We start from the raw sequence: 22,348 nt of genomic DNA, 5'->3' as shown, positions 1-22,348 counted from the left end.
TGATTTTCGCAGGACCACCTTGAAAACATGGCTACAAACCTTAATGAAGCCTGTCGGATGTATCTCCAGTTGCTAACAAGGGCCTGGTTTAGCTAAAAATACAAACCAAAATACTGTGTGTGAACCCGGCCTTGGGGGCTGTGTTATTTTGGATTTCTTTCTTCGACACTGAATTGAGACTGTAAAAACCTTTCACCTAGTTAGCTGTGCCTTGTTGCATAATACAGTTTACACTGTGCAATAATAAGAGTCCTCAATGGGCTTCAGTTAAGCTAGTTAACAGACAGATAACAGGTCTGACAAGGTGACTATATAGAGAGACTTCCAGCATGTGTCTCAGGTATACTGCTTCTCCCATCATGGTTACTGCAAGCCTTCTGCTATCTGTCTTATTTTGGGCTTCAAGCTGCCAAGCTTTGGATAAATTTATTGGTGCAGTTTATGAACATGTAGTGATACTCCCAGATGAGACAGACAAAGCTATCTCAGTGCAAGAAGCCCTGGATTTAATGAACAAAAATATGGATATCCTTGAAGAAGCAGTGAAGACAGCAGCACAGCAGGTATTGTATTTTGTATCATTCTCTAAATGTAAGCGTAAGGCCATGACCACACGTCATCTCTTTTTGCCCCTTTGGCGCCGGTCATTTTGTGCCCAGATAACGGCTGTTATTCAAACCAACAGCCGTTATTTGTGGAATCCAGTCCTTATCAGCTGCTGTATGTCCCACCGGAAGTGGCGTATTCTTTCTAGTCTGGAGAACAGGAGAGGTTTTCTGTGGGGATTTGCAACTGCTCTGGACAGTTCCTTACAGGAACAGGGGTAGAAGCAGAGAGAACTGTGTCAGAGTGCAGAGAATACACCACTTCCTGCAGGACATACAGCACCTGATAAGTACTGGAAGACTGGAGATTTTTAAATAAAAGTAAATGACAAATCTAGTTTTTTACAACAGTTGATTTAAAAGAAAAAAATATCTATGCTTGAGGTCCCCTTGGTTTGGGGCTATAAACAAATTTTATACAACACTTTATTTATTATTATTTTATTTACGTTTTGTGTTTTTGGTTTGGTTATTTATTTTGCATTTTTGCATGTTTGCTTTGGATTTTCTGCCATGACCTTCAAATTAATGTAAACATTTTACACTGAAATGTTTTTATCCCTAGGGTGCCCACTTGATTGTTACACCAGAAGATGGTATATATGGTTGGAGGTTTACAAGAGAAACAATTTACCCTTTCTTAGAAGATATTCCTGACCCCAGTGTTAACTGGATACCTTGTACTGACCCCAATAGGTACACACATGGTCTGTCTAGATTTATTACTAAATCAAAGCAGAATTAATTAGTAAAGTATTTAGATTTTAGTAAATGGCATAAAGTAACATGGTGGCAATCTAATCTCTATACTATGAGCACAGTAGCATAAATGATATTGTTATTGTTAACACTTTTTACAATGTGAAAATGTTATGTGTTTAAATGAAAGTATAAACCAGAACCAGTATCTCTCACTACAACGTCGACTCCCCCCCCCAAATCATCTATAATAGAACTCCTGTGTTGTCAGGCCCAGTTGTATATCCCTTTAAGAACACAGTGGATTTTGCCCTTAATGATTAGGCCAGGCTGATTTGGCAGACTATAAGCAACGATCAGCTGATGAAACGATCATTGGATGATAGTTTTATTTATTCCAGCTTAAAAATCATCAGCCGTCAGGTTACACATAGTGATGCATGCCCTGCTGCTGATGATTTTTAGGCTGGAATAAATGAAACTATCAACCAGCTGATGAATGCGCAAAAAATAAAAATAAACCTTATGCAGACCTCGCCACGTTCCCTGGTGTCCACGCTCCAGTGTCGGCTGTGGACAGAAGTGAGAACACCGGAAGGGAAGACAGGTGTGCTAAGGTTTATTATTTTACACTAGGGCAAGGGCTGCTTAGACATCGCTAACGATTATATATATATATATATATATATATATATATATATATATATACGGCCGATAAAGAGGAGCAAGCACTGACAGTGCTTGTTTGCTTCTCCCGGTCACCCTGTGTAATAGGGGCTTTACAGTGCAACTAATTATGGGAGACAGGCTCCATTACAGTCTATGGAGCTTATTTCCTGTGATCAGCTGGACTGTGCACTGAGCTGGGAAGTGAACCATGCTACTGTGCACTGAGCTGGGGAGTGAGCCATGCTACTGTGCACTGAGCTGGGGAGTGAACCATGCTACTGTGCACTGAGCTGGGGAGTGAACCATGCTACTGTGCACTGAGCTGGGGAGTGAACCATGCTACTGTGCACTGAGCTGGGGAGTGAACCATACTACTGTGCACTGAGCTGGGGAGTGAACCATACTACTGTGCACTAAGCTGGGGAGTGACCCATACTACTGTGCACTGAGCTGCGGAGTGAACCATGCTACTGTGCACTGAGCTGGGGAGTGAACCATGCTACTGTGCACTGAGCTGGGGAGTGAACCATACTACTGTGCACTGAGCTGGGGAGTGAACAATACTACTGTGCACTAAGCTGGGGAGTGACCCATACTACTGTGCACTGAGCTGGGGAGTGAACCATGCTACTGTGCACTGAGCTGGGGAGTGAACCATACTACTGTGCACTGAGCTGGGGAGTGACCCATGCTACTGTGCACTGGTCTGGGGAATGACCCATGCTACTGTGCTCCAAGCTGGGGAGGGAACCATTTTACTGTGCACCGAGCTGGGGAGGGAACCATGCTACTGTGCACTGAGCTGGGGAGTGAACCATACTACTGTGCACTGAGCTGGGGAGTGAACCATACTACTGTGCACTGAGCTGGGGAGTGAACCATACTACTGTGCACTGAGCTGGGGAGTGAACCATACTACTGTGCACCGAGCTGGGGAGTGAACCATACTACTGTGCACCGAGCTGGGGAGTGAACCATGCTACTGTCCACTGAACTGGGGAGTGAACCATGCTACTGTGCACTGAGCTGGGGAGTGAACCATACTACTGTGCACTGAGCTGGGGAGTGAAAGATGCTACTGTGCACTGAGCTGGGGAGGGAACCATACTACTGTGCACTGAGCTGGGGAGTGAACCATACTACTGTGCACTGAGCTGGGGAGGGAACCATGCTACTGTGCACTGAGCTGGGGAGTGAACCATGCTACTGTGCACTGAGCTGGGGAGTGACCTATGCTACTGTGCACTGAGCTGGGGAGTGAACCATACTACTGTGCACCGAGCTGGGGAGTGAACCATGCTACTGTGCACTGAGCTGGGGAGTGAACCATACTACTGTGCACTGAGCTGGGGAGTGAACCATGCTACTGTGCACTGAGCTGGGGAGTGAACCATGCTACTGTGCACTGAGCCAGGGAGTGAACCATACTACTGTGCACTGAGCTAGGGAGTGAACCATGTTACTGTGCACTGAGCTGGGGAGTGAACCATACTACTGTGCACTGAGCTGGGGAGGGAACCATGCTACTGTGCACTGAGCTGGGGAGTGAACCATGCTACTGTGCACTGAGCTGGGGAGTGAACCATACTACTGTGCACTGAGCTGGGGAGTGAACCATACTACTGTGCACTAAGCTGGGGAGTGACCCATACTACTGTGCACTGAGCTGCGGAGTGAACCATGCTACTGTGCACTGAGCTGGGGAGTGAACCATGCTACTGTGCACTGAGCTGGGGAGTGAACCATACTACTGTGCACTGAGCTGGGGAGTGAACCATACTACTGTGCACTAAGCTGGGGAGTGACCCATACTACTGTGCACTGAGCTGGGGAGTGAACCATGCTACTGTGCACTGAGCTGGGGAGTGAACCATACTACTGTGCACTGAGCTGGGGAGTGACCCATGCTACTGTGCACTGGTCTGGGGAATGACCCATGCTACTGTGCTCCAAGCTGGGGAGGGAACCATTGTACTGTGCACCGAGCTGGGGAGGGAACCATGCTACTGTGCACTGAGCTGGGGAGTGAACCATTCTACTGTGCACTGAGCTGGGGAGTGAACCATACTACTGTGCACTGAGCTGGGGAGTGAACCATACTACTGTGCACTGAGCTGGGGAGTGAACCATACTACTGTGCACCGAGCTGGGGAGTGAACCATACTACTGTGCACCGAGCTGGGGAGTGAACCATGCTACTGTCCACTGAACTGGGGAGTGAACCATGCTACTGTGCACTGAGCTGGGGAGTGAACCATACTACTGTGCACTGAGCTGGGGAGTGAAACATGCTACTGTGCACTGAGCTGGGGAGGGAACCATACTACTGTGCACTGAGCTGGGGAGTGAACCATACTACTGTGCACTGAGCTGGGGAGGGAACCATGCTACTGTGCACTGAGCTGGGGAGTGAACCATGCTACTGTGCACTGAGCTGGGGAGTGACCTATGCTACTGTGCACTGAGCTGGGGAGTGAACCATACTACTGTGCACGGAGCTGGGGAGTGAACCATGCTACTGTGCACTGAGCTGGGGAGGGAACCATACTACTGTGCACTGAGCCAGGGAGTGAACCATACTACTGTGCACTGAGCTAGGGAGTGAACCATGTTACTGTGCACTGAGCTGGGGAGTGAACCATACTACTGTGCACTGAGCTGGGGAGGGAACCATGCTACTGTGCACTGAGCTGGGGAGTGAACCATACTACTGTGCACTGAGCTGGGGAGTGAACCATACTACTGTGCACTGAGCCGGGGAGTGAACCATACTACTGTGCACTGAGCCAGGGAGTGAACCATACTACTGTGCACTGAGCTGGGGAGTGAACCATGCTGCTGTGCACTGAGCTGGGGAGTGAACAATGATACTGTGCACTGAGCTGGGGAGGGAACCATGCTACTGTGCACTGAGCTGGGGAGTGAACCATACTACTGTGCACTGAGCTGGGGAGTGAACAATGATACTGTGCACTGAGCTGGGGAGGGAACCATGCTACTGTGCACTGAGCTGGGGAGGGAACCATGCTACTGTGCACTGAGCTGGGGAGTGAACCATACTACTGTGCACTGAGCTGGGGAGTGAACCATACTACTGTGCACTAAGCTGGGGAGTGACCCATACTACTGTGCACTGAGCTGGGGAGTGAACCATGCTACTGTGCACTGAGCTGGGGAGTGAACCATGCTACTGTGCACTGAGCTGGGGAGTGACCCATGCTACTGTGCACTGGTCTGGGGAATGACCCATGCTACTGTGCTCCAAGCTGGGGAGGGAACCATTTTACTGTGCACCGAGCTGGGGAGGGAACCATGCTACTGTGCTCTGAACTGGGGAGTGAACCATGCTACTGTGCACTGAGCTGGGGAGTGAACCATACTACTGTGCACTGAGCTGGGGAGTGAACCATACTACTGTGCACTGAGCTGGGGAGTGAACCATACTACTGTGCACTGAGCTGGGGAGTGAACCATACTACTGTGCACCGAGCTGGGGAGTGAACCATACTACTGTGCACCGAGCTGGGGAGTGAACCATGCTACTGTCCACTGAACTGGGGAGTGAACCATGCTACTGTGCACTGAGCTGGGGAGTGAAAGATGCTACTGTGCACTGAGCTGGGGAGGGAACCATACTACTGTGCACTGAGCTGGGGAGTGAACCATACTACTGTGCACTGAGCTGGGGAGGGAACCATGCTACTGTGCACTGAGCTGGGGAGTGAACCATGCTACTGTGCACTGAGCTGGGGAGTGACCTATGCTACTGTGCACTGAGCTGGGGAGTGAACCATACTACTGTGCACTGAGCTGGGGAGTGAACTATACTACTGTGCACTGAGCTGGGGAGTGAACCATGCTACTGTGCACTGAGCTGGGGAGTGAACCATGCTACTGTGCACTAAGCTGGGGAGGGAACCATGCTACTGTGCACTGAGTTGGAGAGTAAACCATACTACTGTGCACTGAGCTAGGGAGTGAACCACGCTACTGTGCACTGAGCCAGGGAGTGAACCATACTACTGTGCACTGAGCTAGGGAGTGAACCATGTTACTGTGCACTGAGCTGGGGAGTGAACCATACTACTGTGCACTGAGCTGGGGAGGGAACCATGCTACTGTGCACTGAGCTGGGGAGTGAACCATACTACTGTGCACTGAGCTGGGGAGTGAACCATACTACTGTGCACTGAGCTGGGGAGTGAACCATACTACTGTGCACTGAGCCAGGGAGTGAACCATACTACTGTGCACTGAGCTGGGGAGTGAACCATGCTGCTGTGCACTGAGCTGGGGAGTGAACCATGCTACTGTGCACTGAGCTGGGGAGTGACCCATACTACTGTGCACTGAGCTGGGGAGTGAACCATACTACTGTGCACTGAGCTGGGGAATGAACCATACTACTGTGCACTGAGCTGGGGAGTGAACCATACTACTGTGCATTGAGCTGGGGAGTGAACCATGCTGCTGTGCACTGAGCTGGGGAGGGAACCATGCTACTGTGCACTGAGCTGGGGAGGGAACCATACTACTGTGCACTGAGCTGGGGAGGGAACCATACTACTGTGCACTGAGCTGGGGAGTGACCCATACTACTGTGCACTGAGCTGGGGAGTGACCCATACTACTGTGCACTGAGCTGGGGAGTGAACCATACTACTGTGCACTGAGCTGGGGAGGGAACCATGCTACTGTGCACTGAGCTGGGGAGGGAACCATACTACTGTGCACTGAGCTGGGGAGGGAACCATACTACTGAGCACTGAGCTAGGGAGTGAACCATGCTACTGTGCACTGAGCTGGGGAGGGAACCATGCTACTGTGCATTTTACTTGGCTATAGCCAAGGATTGGAGGGGGTTTAGACCCTGACCAGTCGAAACTTCATACATATTGCAAAAGTTAAAGGGGTACTCCTACTATAATTGATCTTTAGCTATTGTATTGCCCCACAAAAGTTATATAACATCTAAATATACTGCTTCTGGCACCATAGCGCTATATTATCTGCACTCATTATCCGCAGTCTTGAACTCTATAGAAAAATGCTTTTGTCACGTCTTGCTGGCTAGGATCGGGCACCATCTTGGGTCAGTGACGTGTCTGCTTGGTGGCCCTGGTCCTAGCGTTGGGGCATGTAAGAGACTAGGAGGCCACCTTTTTCCTCCCCCACTCCCCATCTCTTGCGAGACTTGGTAACATCAGATACAGAGCAAGGGATGGGAAGTCTCGCAAGAGATGGGAAGTGTGGGAGAGAAAAGGCGGCCTCCTAGTCTTTTACATGCCCCAACGCTAGGACCAGGGCCACCAAGCAGACAAGTCACTGACCCAAGATGGTGCCCGATCCTAGCCAGCAAGATGAGACGAAAGCATTTTTCTATAGAGTTCAAGACCTCCGGTTGCAGTAAGTGCAGATAATATAGCACTATGCTGCCAGAAGGGGTAGAGACAGTATATTTAGATGTTATATAACTTTTATGGGGCAATGCAATCAAAAAATTATTTTGGCTGGAATACCCCTTTAATTAAAATAACAGTAATTCTTAAAGGGTACCTGCCACTAAGTTAATGTATTCGGAGTGGCGTGCAGACGTAGCTGCTGCTAGGAGCTCGAGCATCATGTTTTTATTTTAATAGAGCTCATGCACAGAACTCAGCTGGTGGGGGATGTATCCAAAGCAACTGTTTCTGTACACCACTCCGGAGACATCAGTTAAAGATACATCGCAAATTTTTGTGATTTTTGCTCTTGCTAATGAGGGGGCTGACATTTTGGGTGTATTGGGCCCCAAAATTCCTGATGGTGGCCCTGGTCTTGTGCAGCTTGTCTGTTCAGCTAGATCCAGGCTTTTTTGCCTTATAGTCTGTATTCCTGGTTTCCTGATCCCTTTGCCTGTTTCTTTCTATTCTTTGTTTTTTGGTCCCATGCCTCGCTTAGTCCTCAGTGTTCCTTGCGTTGTCCTCAGTTCATCTTACTACTTTCTCTGGCTTTTGCTTCACCGTTTACCTTGTTGCATTTTTGGCTTTCGCCTCCATTTGATTGGTCGTCTGTTCCTAGCTGCCTAGGGTCATAGGTCCCTAAGGGGATACTCAGTTTTGAGCTAAAGACAAGGGCCCACTAAACCAGTTGCATACTGCCTAAGGAGGCAGACCATGCAATTGGTATGGAGTTCGTGTGACAGGGGTCCTTGCTGGGGCCAAACTGCCCTTCCCCTGTCCCATTAGATAAACTGTAGACTACTAGACTACTAGAAATGAGCAAATGTTTAAAAAAATTCATCCGACGGGGTCACCGGGCTGTAATTCAAAGCTTGGGATTGTCCAAACAATTGTAGGTCATGTACACTTATCTGTCCTCACTTCCTTGGTGTCCTTTTTCTCCGGTGTCTGGTGTTCCCCACAGCTCCCAAAATCTTGTTCAGACTTAGATGGAACGACCAGTGATTGGCTGAGTGGACTGTCACTCTAGTCTCAGGAATGACAATCCACTCAACCAATAACTGGTCCTAGTACTGTCCTGTCTCAGTCAGTGATAGTAATATAGGTGATTCAATTGTAGTGCTTAACCAATGATTACATATCACATATGAAAGTGTAGAATTCAATGTAGAAAGTACATCATACCATAAAAACATAATCAATATTCATAGAAATACATTCACAGTGCATAGTAAAAATTAAAAGGGATCATGGTAAGACACAGAAACTCCACTAAACACATAGTAACTAGTAGAAATGAGGGAAGCTGGGCTCACATTGAAGATTGCAAAACTTTGCTTAGTTAACAAAGCTAATGTTTGCAAGATTTGTTTTAAACATTGGCTTATCTAATGTATCTTATGCCGGAGAGGGCGAGCTGAGATCTGTAGTGTCTGCATTAGACGGATTGGCAAGGCTGCAGAGTTAGCCAGTGTTGTTTTTAGCCCAGGAGCGGATTTTATATGTGACACTTGTACTCCTTTTGGAGAGCATTCCAATATATACATTTATAGTGAGTAGCGCCAGTGGACGCAAGTGGACCTACTTGGTTGAATCCACTAGCTTGCTTGTTTATTGTTTATTGTGAACCTGAAATCGTTTACCATATTACACCGAACGATAATCGTTAGTTACGATCGTTACTACGATTGTTATTGCGATTATTACTATGATCGTTTAGTCCTTCTGATCCCAAAAAAACAATGAACAATGTGCAATTACACTGAACGATTAGTAAAAAAAATTCGGAACTTGAGCAAACGAATGTGGAATTACTACGAACGATTATCGATAATTTTAGGTTCAGATCTATATCAACGATCAACGACATACGAACGTTTTTTCGATCATTGCCTGCAATCACACAGAACGATTATCGTTTAAATTCGATTTAACGATTTTTGGCACGATATTCGTCCCGTGTAATAGGGCCCTAAAACACGCAATTTGTTAACATTCTTTTGTTTCAATTTAACGAACATTCAACTTGTGAATAAAATAATCGCAGGACTTTTGCAAAAAATTGTTCAAATTCACCTAGTGCTGACCTGGACATGACATAGGCCTGCACCAGTTTCTGCTTTTTTTTTTTTTTTTTTTTTAAATTATAAATTGGGCTCAAATTTTTGGATTACTGGATTATGTTAATTTTTAGGTGAAAACTAAAAACAGGCAGATTTAAAAATAAAAATTGAGACTGAGAATCCATTTGCACCTTCACAGGGCTCACAATGGGGAAGCCTTGTGTAATAGAGAGGATCTATTGTGTGACAGCTTGTTTACTTTCAATCATGTAGGTTCGGTCCAGCTCCGGTTCAGACGAGACTGAGTTGTATGGCAAAGACTTACTCCATTTATGTGGTTGCAAATATTGGTGATAAAAAATTGTGTACTAAATGTGATATTGGATGTCCAGATGATGGCCAATATAATTATAACACTGCCGTAGTGTATGACTCTGATGGGAAGTTAGTGGCACGCTATCACAAGGTACGCTTCTATAGTTTGCTTCTAATTTTTATTAATGTGCCATGTAAGTATTTTCATAACAATCAGTATTTACAAAAAGTACAATTGATCCTTTTTAGGTTTATCCAATATTTGTATATAAGTATGTATAAATGATACTGCCCACCTGTGGACACAATCTCTATGGACAGCCCCTGAAGGTCAAATATATTAAATAACAGCAATATAGTGCAGATGTGAAGCTAGCCTATCCTTCTCCCTGAGCAAAGATTCAGTTTGGTGCACAGTGTACCCTCTGAATATAATACTGCCACACAGTGTACCCTCTGAATAAATTACTGTCACACATTGTGCCCTCATTTTTATTTATTCACACACAGTATTTTTTTTGTCCTGTCCTTTGCATAAAAGTCAATAGAATTTATGACAGGACACCTGGGACCTTTTGGGTCAGTCAGCCAATAGCTCAGTCAATACTGAGCTAAAATAATGTTCCTATGGCTAATACGGCTAAGTCTAACCTGCTGATAGCTCCCTAGTGGAACCCCCCTCCATTGATAATAATTTAAAGAAGCTGGCCGGCCCCCCATGCGGCGATCTGCTCCCGGGTGGCCTGCCCTCTCCAATGATCATCAATGGGGGGAGGTGGGCCAGATCAGTGTTGGAGGGTCAGTAGTGGGAACAGTGCTGAGGATGAAGGTAATAGACATATCTTCCACTAGGGAGCTATCAGGAGGTTAGCAGTCCTCGGGCTGTCTCCACCTTCTCCATGGAGCGGAAAGACAGTGGGATTCAAAAGCTGATTGCTCTGTTTTGTACAAGGGGAAATAAAGCCCACTTCTTTGCTCATCTCTAATTACAAGATATAATGCATGGTGCCCCCAATGAGGTACAGCTTAGGGTACTATTACACGGAACGATAATAGGCCAAATCGGATAGATTCGGCCGATTGTCACTCCGTGTAATAAAGACAACGATCAACCGATGATCGTTGTCATCTGCTGATCGTTGATATAGGTTAGAACCTATAATTGACGGGCGCCGACGGCGCATCGCTACGTGTAGTAGTGGCGCGCGGCCGGCGACTGACGATATACATTACCTATCCTATTACCATCTGGGGCTGCTCCTGTGGTCCGCTTCTCCCCGGGTCCCGCACGCTCTAGCTTCAGAGCGGCCTGTCAGCTGACCCGTTAACGATGTCCTTGCAGCCCTTGTTAAACGATTATCGGCCGTGTAATAGGCCAAGTAAATGCTCGGTTACAGGTATCATCAGGCCCCCATCACCCTGTGTAATAGCACCCTTACTGTGGCCTTCTCCCACAGGGAGCGTTGAGCAGTGATGTAAGGAGCCTCTATCTCCCTGCACTTCTCCTCAACTCTACAGCAATTTTAAAGTGACAGAGTCTGGGGGGAGGGGAGCATAGACAGCACTCCATACAAATAGCACCTCTGCTGGCATTGCTGACAGAGGTGCTGAATATCGGGGTGACCAGTGTCCCCCAGCTTTGCTCCTGCATGGTGCGTTTGTAGACAATCAACCAGACAATGATGAGTACAAGATAACAGAGTTCTCTACTCAGAGAACTTGGTAAACAGTTACCCACAATGGATGCAAAGTAACAGACAGTATGATGACTGGAGTGAGGGGATGCCCCTTGGCAAAAACAAGGTGGTGAATGTGAGGTCCTCGAATCCCTCCTCTAGCCATTGTAAGAAAAATGAACTACTTCTAAATATCTTCACTGCACAGGACACACTGTACTACTCAGTCCTAGATGTACTAACTTAATCGTATATTGTAATATTTCTATATAATATGTAATGGCGGGGTATATGACTAGTATTTGCAGAATTGTATGGTCTGTCTAATAGTATACCTCTTTTGCAGCATAACCTGTTTCTTGGAGAGGTCCAATTTAATCAACCCAAAGAGCCGGAGTTAGTGACCTTTACCACTCCATTTGGAAAATTTGGAATTTTAATATGCTTTGATATTCTTTTTTACAACCCTGCTGTGGCACTAATAGTGGAGCACAATGTAGACACTGTTCTATTCCCCACTGCATGGATGAACCTTCTTCCTCATCTGACTGCTATAGAATTCCACTCAGCATGGGCTATGGGAATGGGCGTAAATTTACTCTCTGCCAATACCCACAATACAGGAAAGCGAATGACAGGTAAGTCCTCACCAATGTAATCCCACAAGAACAATACTAGAAAATATAAAACACAGCATTGAAATATATACATATCTGTAAGTGTATGTGATACTAATAAGAATTTTATGTAAAAATGTATAACATTTTTTTGTTGGTTGTTTTGTCTCTTACATATAATTCAGCATGGCCTAACATAAGATTAGACATCGCTTTATAACGTTTTACAGTATTAGGCTAGAGTCACAGGTACAGTATTGCAGTGAATTCCATGCCGCGAGTTTCTCGCAGTGAAATCTGCTGCAATACTGATTTCTTTTAAAGTCTATAGCACGCCATTCCCGCAGCAGATTTAAATTCCGCTAGAAGAATGCATCGTGCCATAGACATGTAAAGATTAACTACTTAGCTCCCAACTCCACGACCACGTTGTTGCTTACGCTTAAAAAAAAAATGATACGTTTTGATCCTTTTTTATTTTATTTTTTTAATATAATGGAAGTCAATGGAAACATGGATCAAAAGGAATGCACACAAATGCATCCGTTTTTTCATCAGTCTTTTTTTTTCATAAAACGGACTTCAAAAATGCAGTGTGAACCCAGCCTTAGGGCCGCATCTAACTTCAGCAGCCAGCGCCAATCAAACGCCACACGTTCGGGTTTGGACTAACCTGAGCATACTTGACGTTTGTTCAACTCTAAAGTTAGCAATATGAATAATAAAAGGATAATCTGTAATGTACGAGTAAACTGTAACTTCTTAATATTAATACAATGGAATTACTACAATGCGCTATTATTGTTACAATCAATGTAATAGGATTTCTATCATTTTTCTATCAACAGGCAGTGGAATCTTTTCTCCAGATAAGGTTATACCCTATTACTATAACATGATGAATGAGTCAGGACACCTCTTGATCTCAGAACTTTATTCCCATCCCCGGAATTCTTCAACATACTATCCAGTCACATGGAACCTGTATGCCTCTCAAATTGAGAACTATCCTTCCGGTAGCAATATATTTAATGGATACCTTTTTACTGACGAATATACTTTTACGGAACTGAAAGAGCTACATGGAGAACATTCCATTTGTCAAAATGACTTTTGCTGCCACTTAAGTTACACAATGGCGGAGAAGCGCAGTGATGAGCTGTATGTGTTTGGTGTTTTTGATGGTCTTCACATAACTGAAGGAGAATACTATCTACAGGTATTTGTCCTCTTTTCTTTGAAATTACCTAAAGTATAGCAGCCATAGTAACTTTCAGGTAACATTTCTGAGTAACCTGTTGTATGTGTGTGTACATGTGGTGTGAGCCCCCGCTGATGTTGTGTTGGAGGATTGGCCGGTCACTTGCTAGATGGTGAAGTGTGACTCCACTCCGGTGGTGGTTGGCCGAGATACAGCCGGACCTTGAGGTGTTATATTGTGACGCCAGTGCCGGTTGGGCACACAGGTGTGATGGCACACCTGCTTTTATTTTATAAGGCCAGTTGTACCTTTTTCCCCTGTAGTCAGTTACCTGCCGGGCTGCTACGGGGTCCCTTGGGATAGTGTAATCACGGATGGCCAGAGCGGTGTAGTGACCCTCCCAGACTATCGGAACTGCCACCCACAGAAAGGGGTTTTTACTAGAAAAGAACGTACTTACAGCAGGTTACACAATTATGTTGTTTCTCTTGATAAAGCACTTGGTAATACTTAGACACAGACAAATACTTGACAATACAGCATCCAAATCTGCAATAGGAATGCAGTGTAGAGTACAGTAATGCCGACTGAGTAGCGTGCTGAGTGATACAAAGAAGCAGAGTAGCAGAGAGGAGGATGTTGTGAGAGTCTCAACCCAAGTATTGCTGTGCTCTGCCGGGATGTTGGAGGATGAGGTAGAAGAATATTTAGAAGAAGAACACTTGTGCCCATGTATTGACCTTTTGTTAGTCTTCATACCACCTTATGCCCACTAGATTTGGCCGAACTGTCCTAGAGGGTGACACAAGCCACAGACCTTGTTACCTAGGGTTCCCTGCTGACAACCGTGCTGCAAGATAGAGTTCCTAGGCTTTGCGCAACTTTGCTCTATCCGGATCAGTTCCTAGCTTTATGCTGTCTGTGGATACTGTCCTGCTCTGTGACTCTCCTAGTCCATGTTGTGGGTTGAGGTTGTCTCTGACTTGTCCTCTCTTGAAAAGGGTTTAACACTGCATATTGTTGTGTAGCATCACTGAGGAGAAACTGTTAGCTGTGTCCTGTCTGACATCCCACCCATACAGGGCTCTCACTAAGACTGAACTAGTAGTCTCCCTGTCTCCCACGGGACTTCCTTCCTCAGCGTGACTAACGTGCGCTGTGAGTGGGTGAAAAGTGCAATAGAAGAGTTAAAGAGAGAGCTGATAGTAGAGAAGAAGAACAGATTCCTATTGGTCCGCAGATCCATGTGACATACAAAGAAACAGCAACCCTTTACACACTTAAGCTGTGCAGCATCTGAACACACATATTTAATACAGCGACATCAACTTTATCACTATTTTCATCACCAAATAAGTACAATAAGTACAGACTTTTACAAAGGGTGTATATAATAGTAACACCTGTGGTAGGACACCACATACATATGGAGTTGCAATATGTCTTCACATTATATAACTTATATATGGCATTTATTTGATAAGATTTCAGCTCTGCATGCTCCATCTCTGATTTTCAGTTGCCCCTGAACTAGTAGGTGATACCTAACCTTTATAATTGTTACTACATGTAGCACACACACAGAACTCTTTTTGTGTCATTATAGTACACCCTAAGAAGCAGCAGGAGCAGAGCAGTGTGGAAGTCATTACAGTGCAGAAGTGAACAGTCTTAACTGTGAATCTTGCTCTGGGATAAATTACTTACATTTTGCTTCTGTGTCTCTCTGTATGTATTTTCCTGCCTCAGCTCTCTGAACTCACTTCACTGTTAAAAGATTACTGACATTTAGGATAAAACGTCGTCACTAGAGCTGCTGGGATATAGATTGAAGACAAAATGTGCATATAAATATTGGATATGGATAGTATTGCATATGACTAAAAGAAAATGCATGTTACAAAACTGTAGACATATGACAGATAACACATTTAGGTCCAATGTTCAGTGTTGATTGAGTTTTCTATCTTCATAGCAATATGATGTCAGTGACTCAAAGTCCTTTACATAGTAATGGAGTCAAACAATAAATAATTGTCTGATTTCAGCCAGTGGGGGCTTAGGAGTTTACTGTGTACTTAAAGGGGTAGTGCGGCGTTCAACATTTATTCACTAAATAACGCACATTAAAAAGTTATACAACTTTGTAATGTGTGTTATTTAAGTGAATGGCCTCCTTCCCCGTGTTACCCCACCCCGGAAGTGTGATGCCGTATACACACCGAATCACTGTCGACCCCGGCCGCCATCTTGGGTCGAACACGTCATCTTTAGGAGGCTAAATATGCAAAAGAACACTGCAGAGACACCATCACATGTCTCGACGTCAGTGAACTAGCCAGACCTTCCCTCCGGGAAGCCAAAGGCGTTCTCCAGTCAAGGAGTTTCGGGGTTTTTGCCCTTCATCAGTGTGGAGTAGGTTTCTGGCTAGTGGGAGCAATGACTAGTAAGTGCATGCAAAAGGACGCTGGTTGACCTCAGGGAGATCAACCAAAACACCGCAGAGACACCATCACGTGTCTCAACGTCAGTGTATTCTAGAACATTGCCCCCTGGGAAATCAAATATGCAAAAGAACACTGCTGAGGTCAACCAGCGTCTTTTTGCATGCACTTACTAGTCATTGCTCCCTCTAGCCAGAAACCTACTCCACACTGATGAGGGGCCAAAACCCCGAAACAGCTGTCTGTGGATGGATACCTTGCTGAGGTGGTTTCCTTGACTGGAGAACGCCTTTGGCTTGGTTGTTCCTTCCCGGAGGGAAGGTCTGGCTAGTTCACTGACGTCGAGACATGTGATGGTGTCTCTGCAGTGTTCTTTTGCATATTTGATTTCCCAGGGGGCAATGTTCTAGAATATACTTAAGTTGAGACACGTGATAGTGTCTCTGCGGTGTTTTGGTTGATCTCCCTGAGGTCAACCAGCATCCTTTTGCATCTTTAGGAGGCCGGCCGGACCATTCCAGCCCTCCCTCATACCGGCCCCCCTCCAGCGCATCATCAGCTGCTCAGCCGCTATTGGCAGCCGGGGTCGACAGTGATTTGGTGAATATACGGTATCACACTTCCGAGGGTGAGGGGGAACATGGGGAAGGAGGCCATTCACTTAAATAACACACATTACAAAGTTGTATAACTTTGTAATGTGTGTTATTTAGTGAATAAATGTTGAACGCTGCACTTCCCCTTTAATTTACTGTAAAAGTAACATTTATTACATTGTAATAAAGAATATTAAAGGGGTACTGTGGTAAAAAAAATGTTTTCAAATGAACTGGAAAGTTATACAGATTTGTAAATTACTTTTATTTAAAAATGACAAGTCTTCTAGTACTTATTAGCTGCTGTTTGTTCTGCAGAAGGTGGTGAATTATTTCCAGTTTGGCGAAGTGCTCTCTGCTGTCACCTCTGTCCGTGACAGGTACTGTCCAGAGCAGTAGCAAATCCCCATAGAAAACCTCTACTGCTCTGGACAGGTTCTGACACGGACAGAGGTGGTAGCAGAGAGCACTGTGCCAGACTGGAAAGAATACACCACTTCCTGCCGGACATACAGCAGCTGATAAGAACTGGAAGACTTGATTTTTTTTAAAAAATAGTAAGCAATTTCTTTCTGACCGGTGACTAAAGCACTTAACTGTGGAACATAGCACAGGGGCATGTCATCTTGCTCTGGCCGGGTGGAGGAAGGAATGGACAGTTTGCTGCTGCTGGTGTGTCAGTGGACCACTTTACTTACTGTGTGTATGTCAAGACCAATGTAAGCTGTTGCCTTAGTACACCAATGATTACAGGTCCCTCTGATAGTGGAGTGGGTAAGAACCAATAAATTTGGCTACTGCTCCTGATGTGACCCCTCTCTACCTCCCTTCTCTTGGAGGGTAGATGGCAGGACACAATAGAAGCAGGGATCAGAAAAACAAAAGCAGTATAAAGAAGAACAGTGGTATAGAGGCAGTATACAGGAGGACAGAAAAATAGAGGCATTATACAGAAGAACAGGGGTATGGGGGCAGTAGAAAGGAGGACAAAAGAATAGAGGCAGTATACAGAAGAACAGGGGTATACAGGCAGTATACAGGAGGACAGGAGTTTAGAGACACTATATAAGAACACAGAGCACTACACACCTTATACAGAAGGACAGAAGTAGAGACAGGAGATAATCCCCCGGTGTTCCTTCTTTATCCCAGCTCTTTGAGCGCATGAGCGACATCACTTGTGTGCCGTGGAGCTGGGAGAAAGAGCTGCCTCTTGTCGCCAAAGATATAATACTGCCACCAGAAACAATAGTGACAGGGTGTCACAGCACAGTCAAAGGGCCAGAGCAGGTTTTGCGGCATTGGGCAGCAACTCTCTGCAGAGGCTAGGTTATTTCTATCACTGCAGAGGACCGGTGCAAATGTACAGGGGGACAAGTAGCCCACTGACTGGCAATCTGAGCGGCCCATAGGGCATTTTACCAATCTGCCAGATTGCCAGTTGGGGCCTGGTCCTGGCCTCAGAAAGTTTGGGGACCAGTGTTCTGTAATAAAGGCATACGTTTTATGTGTTATTATTGGTACCAGAGATTTCAGTTATTTTTGCTATTGTTCACACTCTTTTCCAGATATGTACAATGCTGAAATGTCAAAGTATGGATTTGAAGTCATGTGGGGACTCTGTAGAGACAGCTTTCACCAAATTTGACTCCTTTTCCATAAGTGGGAATTTTTCTACTTCCTATGTATTCCCTGAAGTTCTGCTGACTAATATCCATTTGGCTCCTGATATGTTTCAGGTAAATAACATTTACCTTTGAATGTATATTGTATATTAATACAGGTAAACATATAGCAAAATATATAAGATAAGGGTGGATCACTGCAATAGTCCTGTCCCAGTGCACTCAACTGCCTAATGTGCATATTGAATAAAATCAAAATTTACTGAAAACGGAGCTAAGGATGAAGGTAAGAAAATTATCTTCATCCTTAGCATCCCCAGCCCTATGACTGAAGTCTTCTAACCTGCTGTTAGTCTTTCTTTAAAAACAAATTAAGAATGTACCAAAGGTACAAAACAGCCATGTTAGTACCCCCGACCTAAAGAGACCAAGTATAGTAAACAAACAAATTTCACAAATGGAACAAATCCCAAAAAGGAATAGTTGGGGTTGGGGGTGTAAGTGTGATATATACAAAAAATGAAGTATAAGATCTCTCTGGTCCAGAGGCAGGATCCATTAGTTCCCTTGGGGAAACTGAAGAGCTCTACGCATATTGCTAGCTGTACTGTAGCTGAACATTCAGCATGGCACAGCGTTCCTGTGTTCTCTGTGGAAATCATAGATTTTAGGTGCAGCCAGACAGCTCTGCTGGGGGCTTATCTTTTTAAGAACAAAAGGGGCCAGGCAGCGATTTTCCAACATGCCTGAACCCTAATTTCACTGACATTATCTATTGGGGGAGCATCAAGAGAGCCCCATACACCTTATACTAATGAAGGGTACAGCAAAAGCCTATAGATAAGTGGGGCCAGTTTTCTGGAAAAAAGTGGGCCTTTTTGTTTTTTCATCCTGGACAGTTCTTTTTTACGCACAAGACTCATAACAAAGATTTAAAACGTGAGCAGAACATAGAATAGGGAGGCCGGAGGCAATGTACATGGTGATGATGGTAACATAATTGTTTTTTTTTTCCCAGGTATTAAAGGATGGACGACTTATAAGTAAATCTGGAATTTCTTCACAGCCAATGTTAAGTGCAACTCTGTTTGGAAGATGGTATGAAAAAGACCCAACTCCAAAGTAATATAGATTCAATATTCAATGCCGGAAGAAATGTTCTGTCTCAGTTCATAGTCCGTAGATTTCAGTGAAATTTTATTTATATCTGGATAAGGCTATGTTTACACTGTGTTTTTGCATCCATTCCACTGTATCTATTAAGTACGTTTATTTGCAATGTACAGAAAAACATGGTCAATCACTTGTTTGGATAAATTAAAATAATTTAAAAAAAACTTATCTGCTTTGAGACTTTTTTTTAATAATGTAAATCAATGGAAAACTGGTACTGCAGGATGTTCAAATGTGGCTGATTTTCCTACACTTTTTATAAGCACATTTTTCATCTGGAACCTCTTTGAAAAAACCCAATAGGAGAGGAGGGAGGAAGACAGAGAATGCTAGAGAAGGGGAGGCCATGGCCCATATAATGCTGCACTGGGGTGGGGAGCCATACTAGAGACATGAAATAAGAAGGGAAGCAATGCTGGGGGCTAGGAATGAGAGAAGCCATGTTAAGAATCAGAAATGAGAATTTGATATTTTAACCTGAATTCTTAACACCTTTTCTTTTAGAGGAAATCCCGTCACTGCCACCATTTGCATGGTTGGCTCAAAGAGGTCTCACTGTGGTTGGAAATCCACCTGTACTTGTTTAGCTGTTGACTATAAGTACAAGCTTATTTAACCCCTTAACAACCGGGTGCGTAAATGAACACCACCACACCGCACCTAAACGGGCGTACATTTACGCCCACGGTTTACCCGATCGCTATGTGTACACACACACCGATCAGGTGAAGATGGCTGGTATAATACAATGCTATAATCAGGGCTCGTCGGCATGGGCGGTGATTTACACCCCCCGTGACAATGATCGTTGTAATTGGCTGGTCAATTCAGACCAGCCAATTACAGCTAAATACAGCTTTCTGGGTCATCGGTGACCCGGAAATCAACGGCGATTGGTGCTGTCCGAGACAGCACCAATCGCCATTAGTGTGCTGTATTGGGGTGGCCACGGTGCAGCCCCCTCAATCGCTGTGATTGGCCGGCCCGTACTGGATGGCCGATCATGGAGATATATGTGTTAATATAAAGTTTTACCTGGTTCTGCATCCCTTAGCTAGGTAGCTGAGGGGTGCAGTACAGGTGTGTGTGGTGTAGTGCACCATACTCACCTGATCCAGGCGTCCGGAGCGAAGATCCGGCAGTCTCACATCGTCCTCTTCTCCCCATCGTCTATCTTCTGCTCACCCATCGTCTATCTTTGGCTATCTTTGGTAACTTCGCTCTACTGCCCCTAGCGGCTGATCAGTGCCCATATGGGTGTTTTCGTACTCAGAGGAAATAACCCTACACGTTTTGCGTTTATTTTCTCTGTTAACCCCTTGTGGAAATGGAAAAAAATCAAGGCTAGACCAACATTTAGTGTACAAAATTTTTAATTTTTACACTAAATCTTTGATCTTGTCTTGATTTTTTTATTTGCACAAAGGGTTAAAAGATAAAAAAAAAAAAAAATGTGTAAAGCAATTTCCTTTGATTAAGGAAATACCCCACTTGTGGACTTAAGGCGCCATGCGGCCGTAAGACGAGCCTGCAAAGGGAAGAAGCGCCATTTGGCTTTTGGAGGCTGGATTTGGCATCAATGGATTTTGAGCGCCATGTCGCATTTAAAAGGACCCTGTGTTGCCAAGACAGTTTAAACCTCCCACAAGTGGTCCTATTATAGAAACTACACCCTCAAGGAATGTAGGAAAGGGGTGTAGTGAGCAATTGGACCCCACTGGTGATGGGAACAAATGTGGAACAATGTGGCGTGAAAAATCAAATATAAAATTTTTTACACTATAATGCTGGTCTAGCCTTTAATTTTTCATTTTCACAAGGGGTTAAAAGGAAAAAAAAACACAAAATGTGTAGAGCAATTTCCCCTGAATCCATAAATACCCCACATGTGGACATAAAGCACCATGTGGGCGCAGGACAAGCCTCCGAAGGGAAGGAGCGCCATTTGGATTTTGGAGGCGGGATTTGGCTAGAATGGATGATGAATGCCATGTCGCATTTACAAAGCCCCAAAACAGTGGAAACCGTCCACAAGTTACCTCAATCTGGAAACTACACCCCTTAAGGAATCTAACAAGGGGTGCAGGGAGGATATGGACCCCTTGATGACGGGCACATTTGTGCCATGAAAGTGAAAAGATAAAATTTTTCACTTTCACGTCACATTGTTCCACATTTGTGCCCATCACCAGTGGGGTCACTGTTGCTGACATATGCTCACTACACCACTTGTTGGATTCCTTGAAAGGTGTAGTTTCCAGAATGGGGTCACTTGTGGGGGTGTTAACTGTCTTGGCTGTATGGGGGCTTTGTAAATGCGACATGGCCCTTGAAATCCATTCCAGTGAAATCCAGCTTCCAAAATCTCTGCATAGAAACATACATAGCTTTTATTTCTGTGACTCACCTAAAGGGTTAAAAAACTTTCTGGATGAGATTTTGCACAGTTTGGGAGGTACAGTTTCTGAAATGAAATTGGGTGCTTTGTGGGGCTTTCTAACATATAGTTCCCTCAAATACACTTTAAGGCTGGGTTCACACACAGTATATTTTAGGCAGTATTTGGTCCTCATGTCAGGTCCTCATAGCAACCAAAACCAGGAGTGGATTGAAAGCACAGAAAGGCTCTGTTCACATAATGTTGTAATTGAGTGGATGGCCACCATTTAATGGCAAATATTTGCTGTTATTTTAAAACAACGGCTGTTGTATTGAAATAATGGCAGTTATTTACCGTTATATGGCGGCCGTCCACTCAATTTCAACATTGTGTGAACAGAGCCTTTCTGTGCTTTCAATCCACTCCTGGTTTTGGTTGCTATGAGGACCTGACATGAGGACCAAATACTGCCTGAAATATACTGTGTGTGAACCCGGCCTAAACCTGAACAGGTCCCTAGAAAATCTGATTTTGAAATTTTTGTGAAAATCTGGAAATTGTTGCTAAAGTTGTAAGCCTTCTATTGTCTGAAAAAATTGAAAGCAAGTTTAATAAATGCCGCCAACATAAAGCAGACATATTATTAATGCTATTTAATATATAATTTATGTGGCAAAACCATTTTCTGTACAAGCAGAAAAGTTTCAAGGTAAGAAAAATGCACTTTTTCACAACAATTCACATTGTTATTATTATTTTTTTTTTCCATAAAGATTCATTATACGTATCGACTCCAATTTACTAGAAATAGAATTCATTGCAACAGAGCCATGATTAGGGGCTA

General features: G+C 44.6%; 1 protein-coding gene across 1 annotated transcript; it reads left to right on the top strand.

Moving 5' to 3' along the window:
* The first annotated feature begins 289 nt into the window (after positions 1-289).
* Positions 290-19,257, top strand: VNN1 (vanin 1). Its single transcript, XM_069973708.1, has 7 exons — positions 290-563; positions 1,171-1,301; positions 9,751-9,943; positions 11,815-12,106; positions 12,934-13,304; positions 17,895-18,065; positions 18,970-19,257. Exons 1-7 carry the CDS (start codon positions 330-332, stop codon positions 19,075-19,077), a joined length of 1,500 nt encoding a protein of 499 aa, XP_069829809.1. The 5' UTR covers positions 290-329; the 3' UTR covers positions 19,078-19,257.
* The last annotated feature ends 3,091 nt before the right edge of the window (positions 19,258-22,348 follow it).

The sequence above is a fragment of the Dendropsophus ebraccatus genome, chromosome 6, assembly GCF_027789765.1.
Source record: "Dendropsophus ebraccatus isolate aDenEbr1 chromosome 6, aDenEbr1.pat, whole genome shotgun sequence".
Taxonomy (NCBI): domain Eukaryota; kingdom Metazoa; phylum Chordata; class Amphibia; order Anura; family Hylidae; genus Dendropsophus; species Dendropsophus ebraccatus.
This window is presented reverse-complemented; position numbering and strand designations above follow the sequence as displayed.

Bases quoted from the DNA above. Each gene is read 5' to 3' on its own strand.
- VNN1 (XM_069973708.1), top strand. From the start codon at position 330: ATGTGTCTCAGGTATACTGCTTCTCCCATCATGGTTACTGCAAGCCTT. The intron at 13,305-17,894 runs GTATTTGTCCTC...ACTCTTTTCCAG, and splicing joins AAGGAGAATACTATCTACAG to ATATGTACAATGCTGAAATG. The intron at 18,066-18,969 runs GTAAATAACATT...TTTTTTTCCCAG, and splicing joins TGGCTCCTGATATGTTTCAG to GTATTAAAGGATGGACGACT.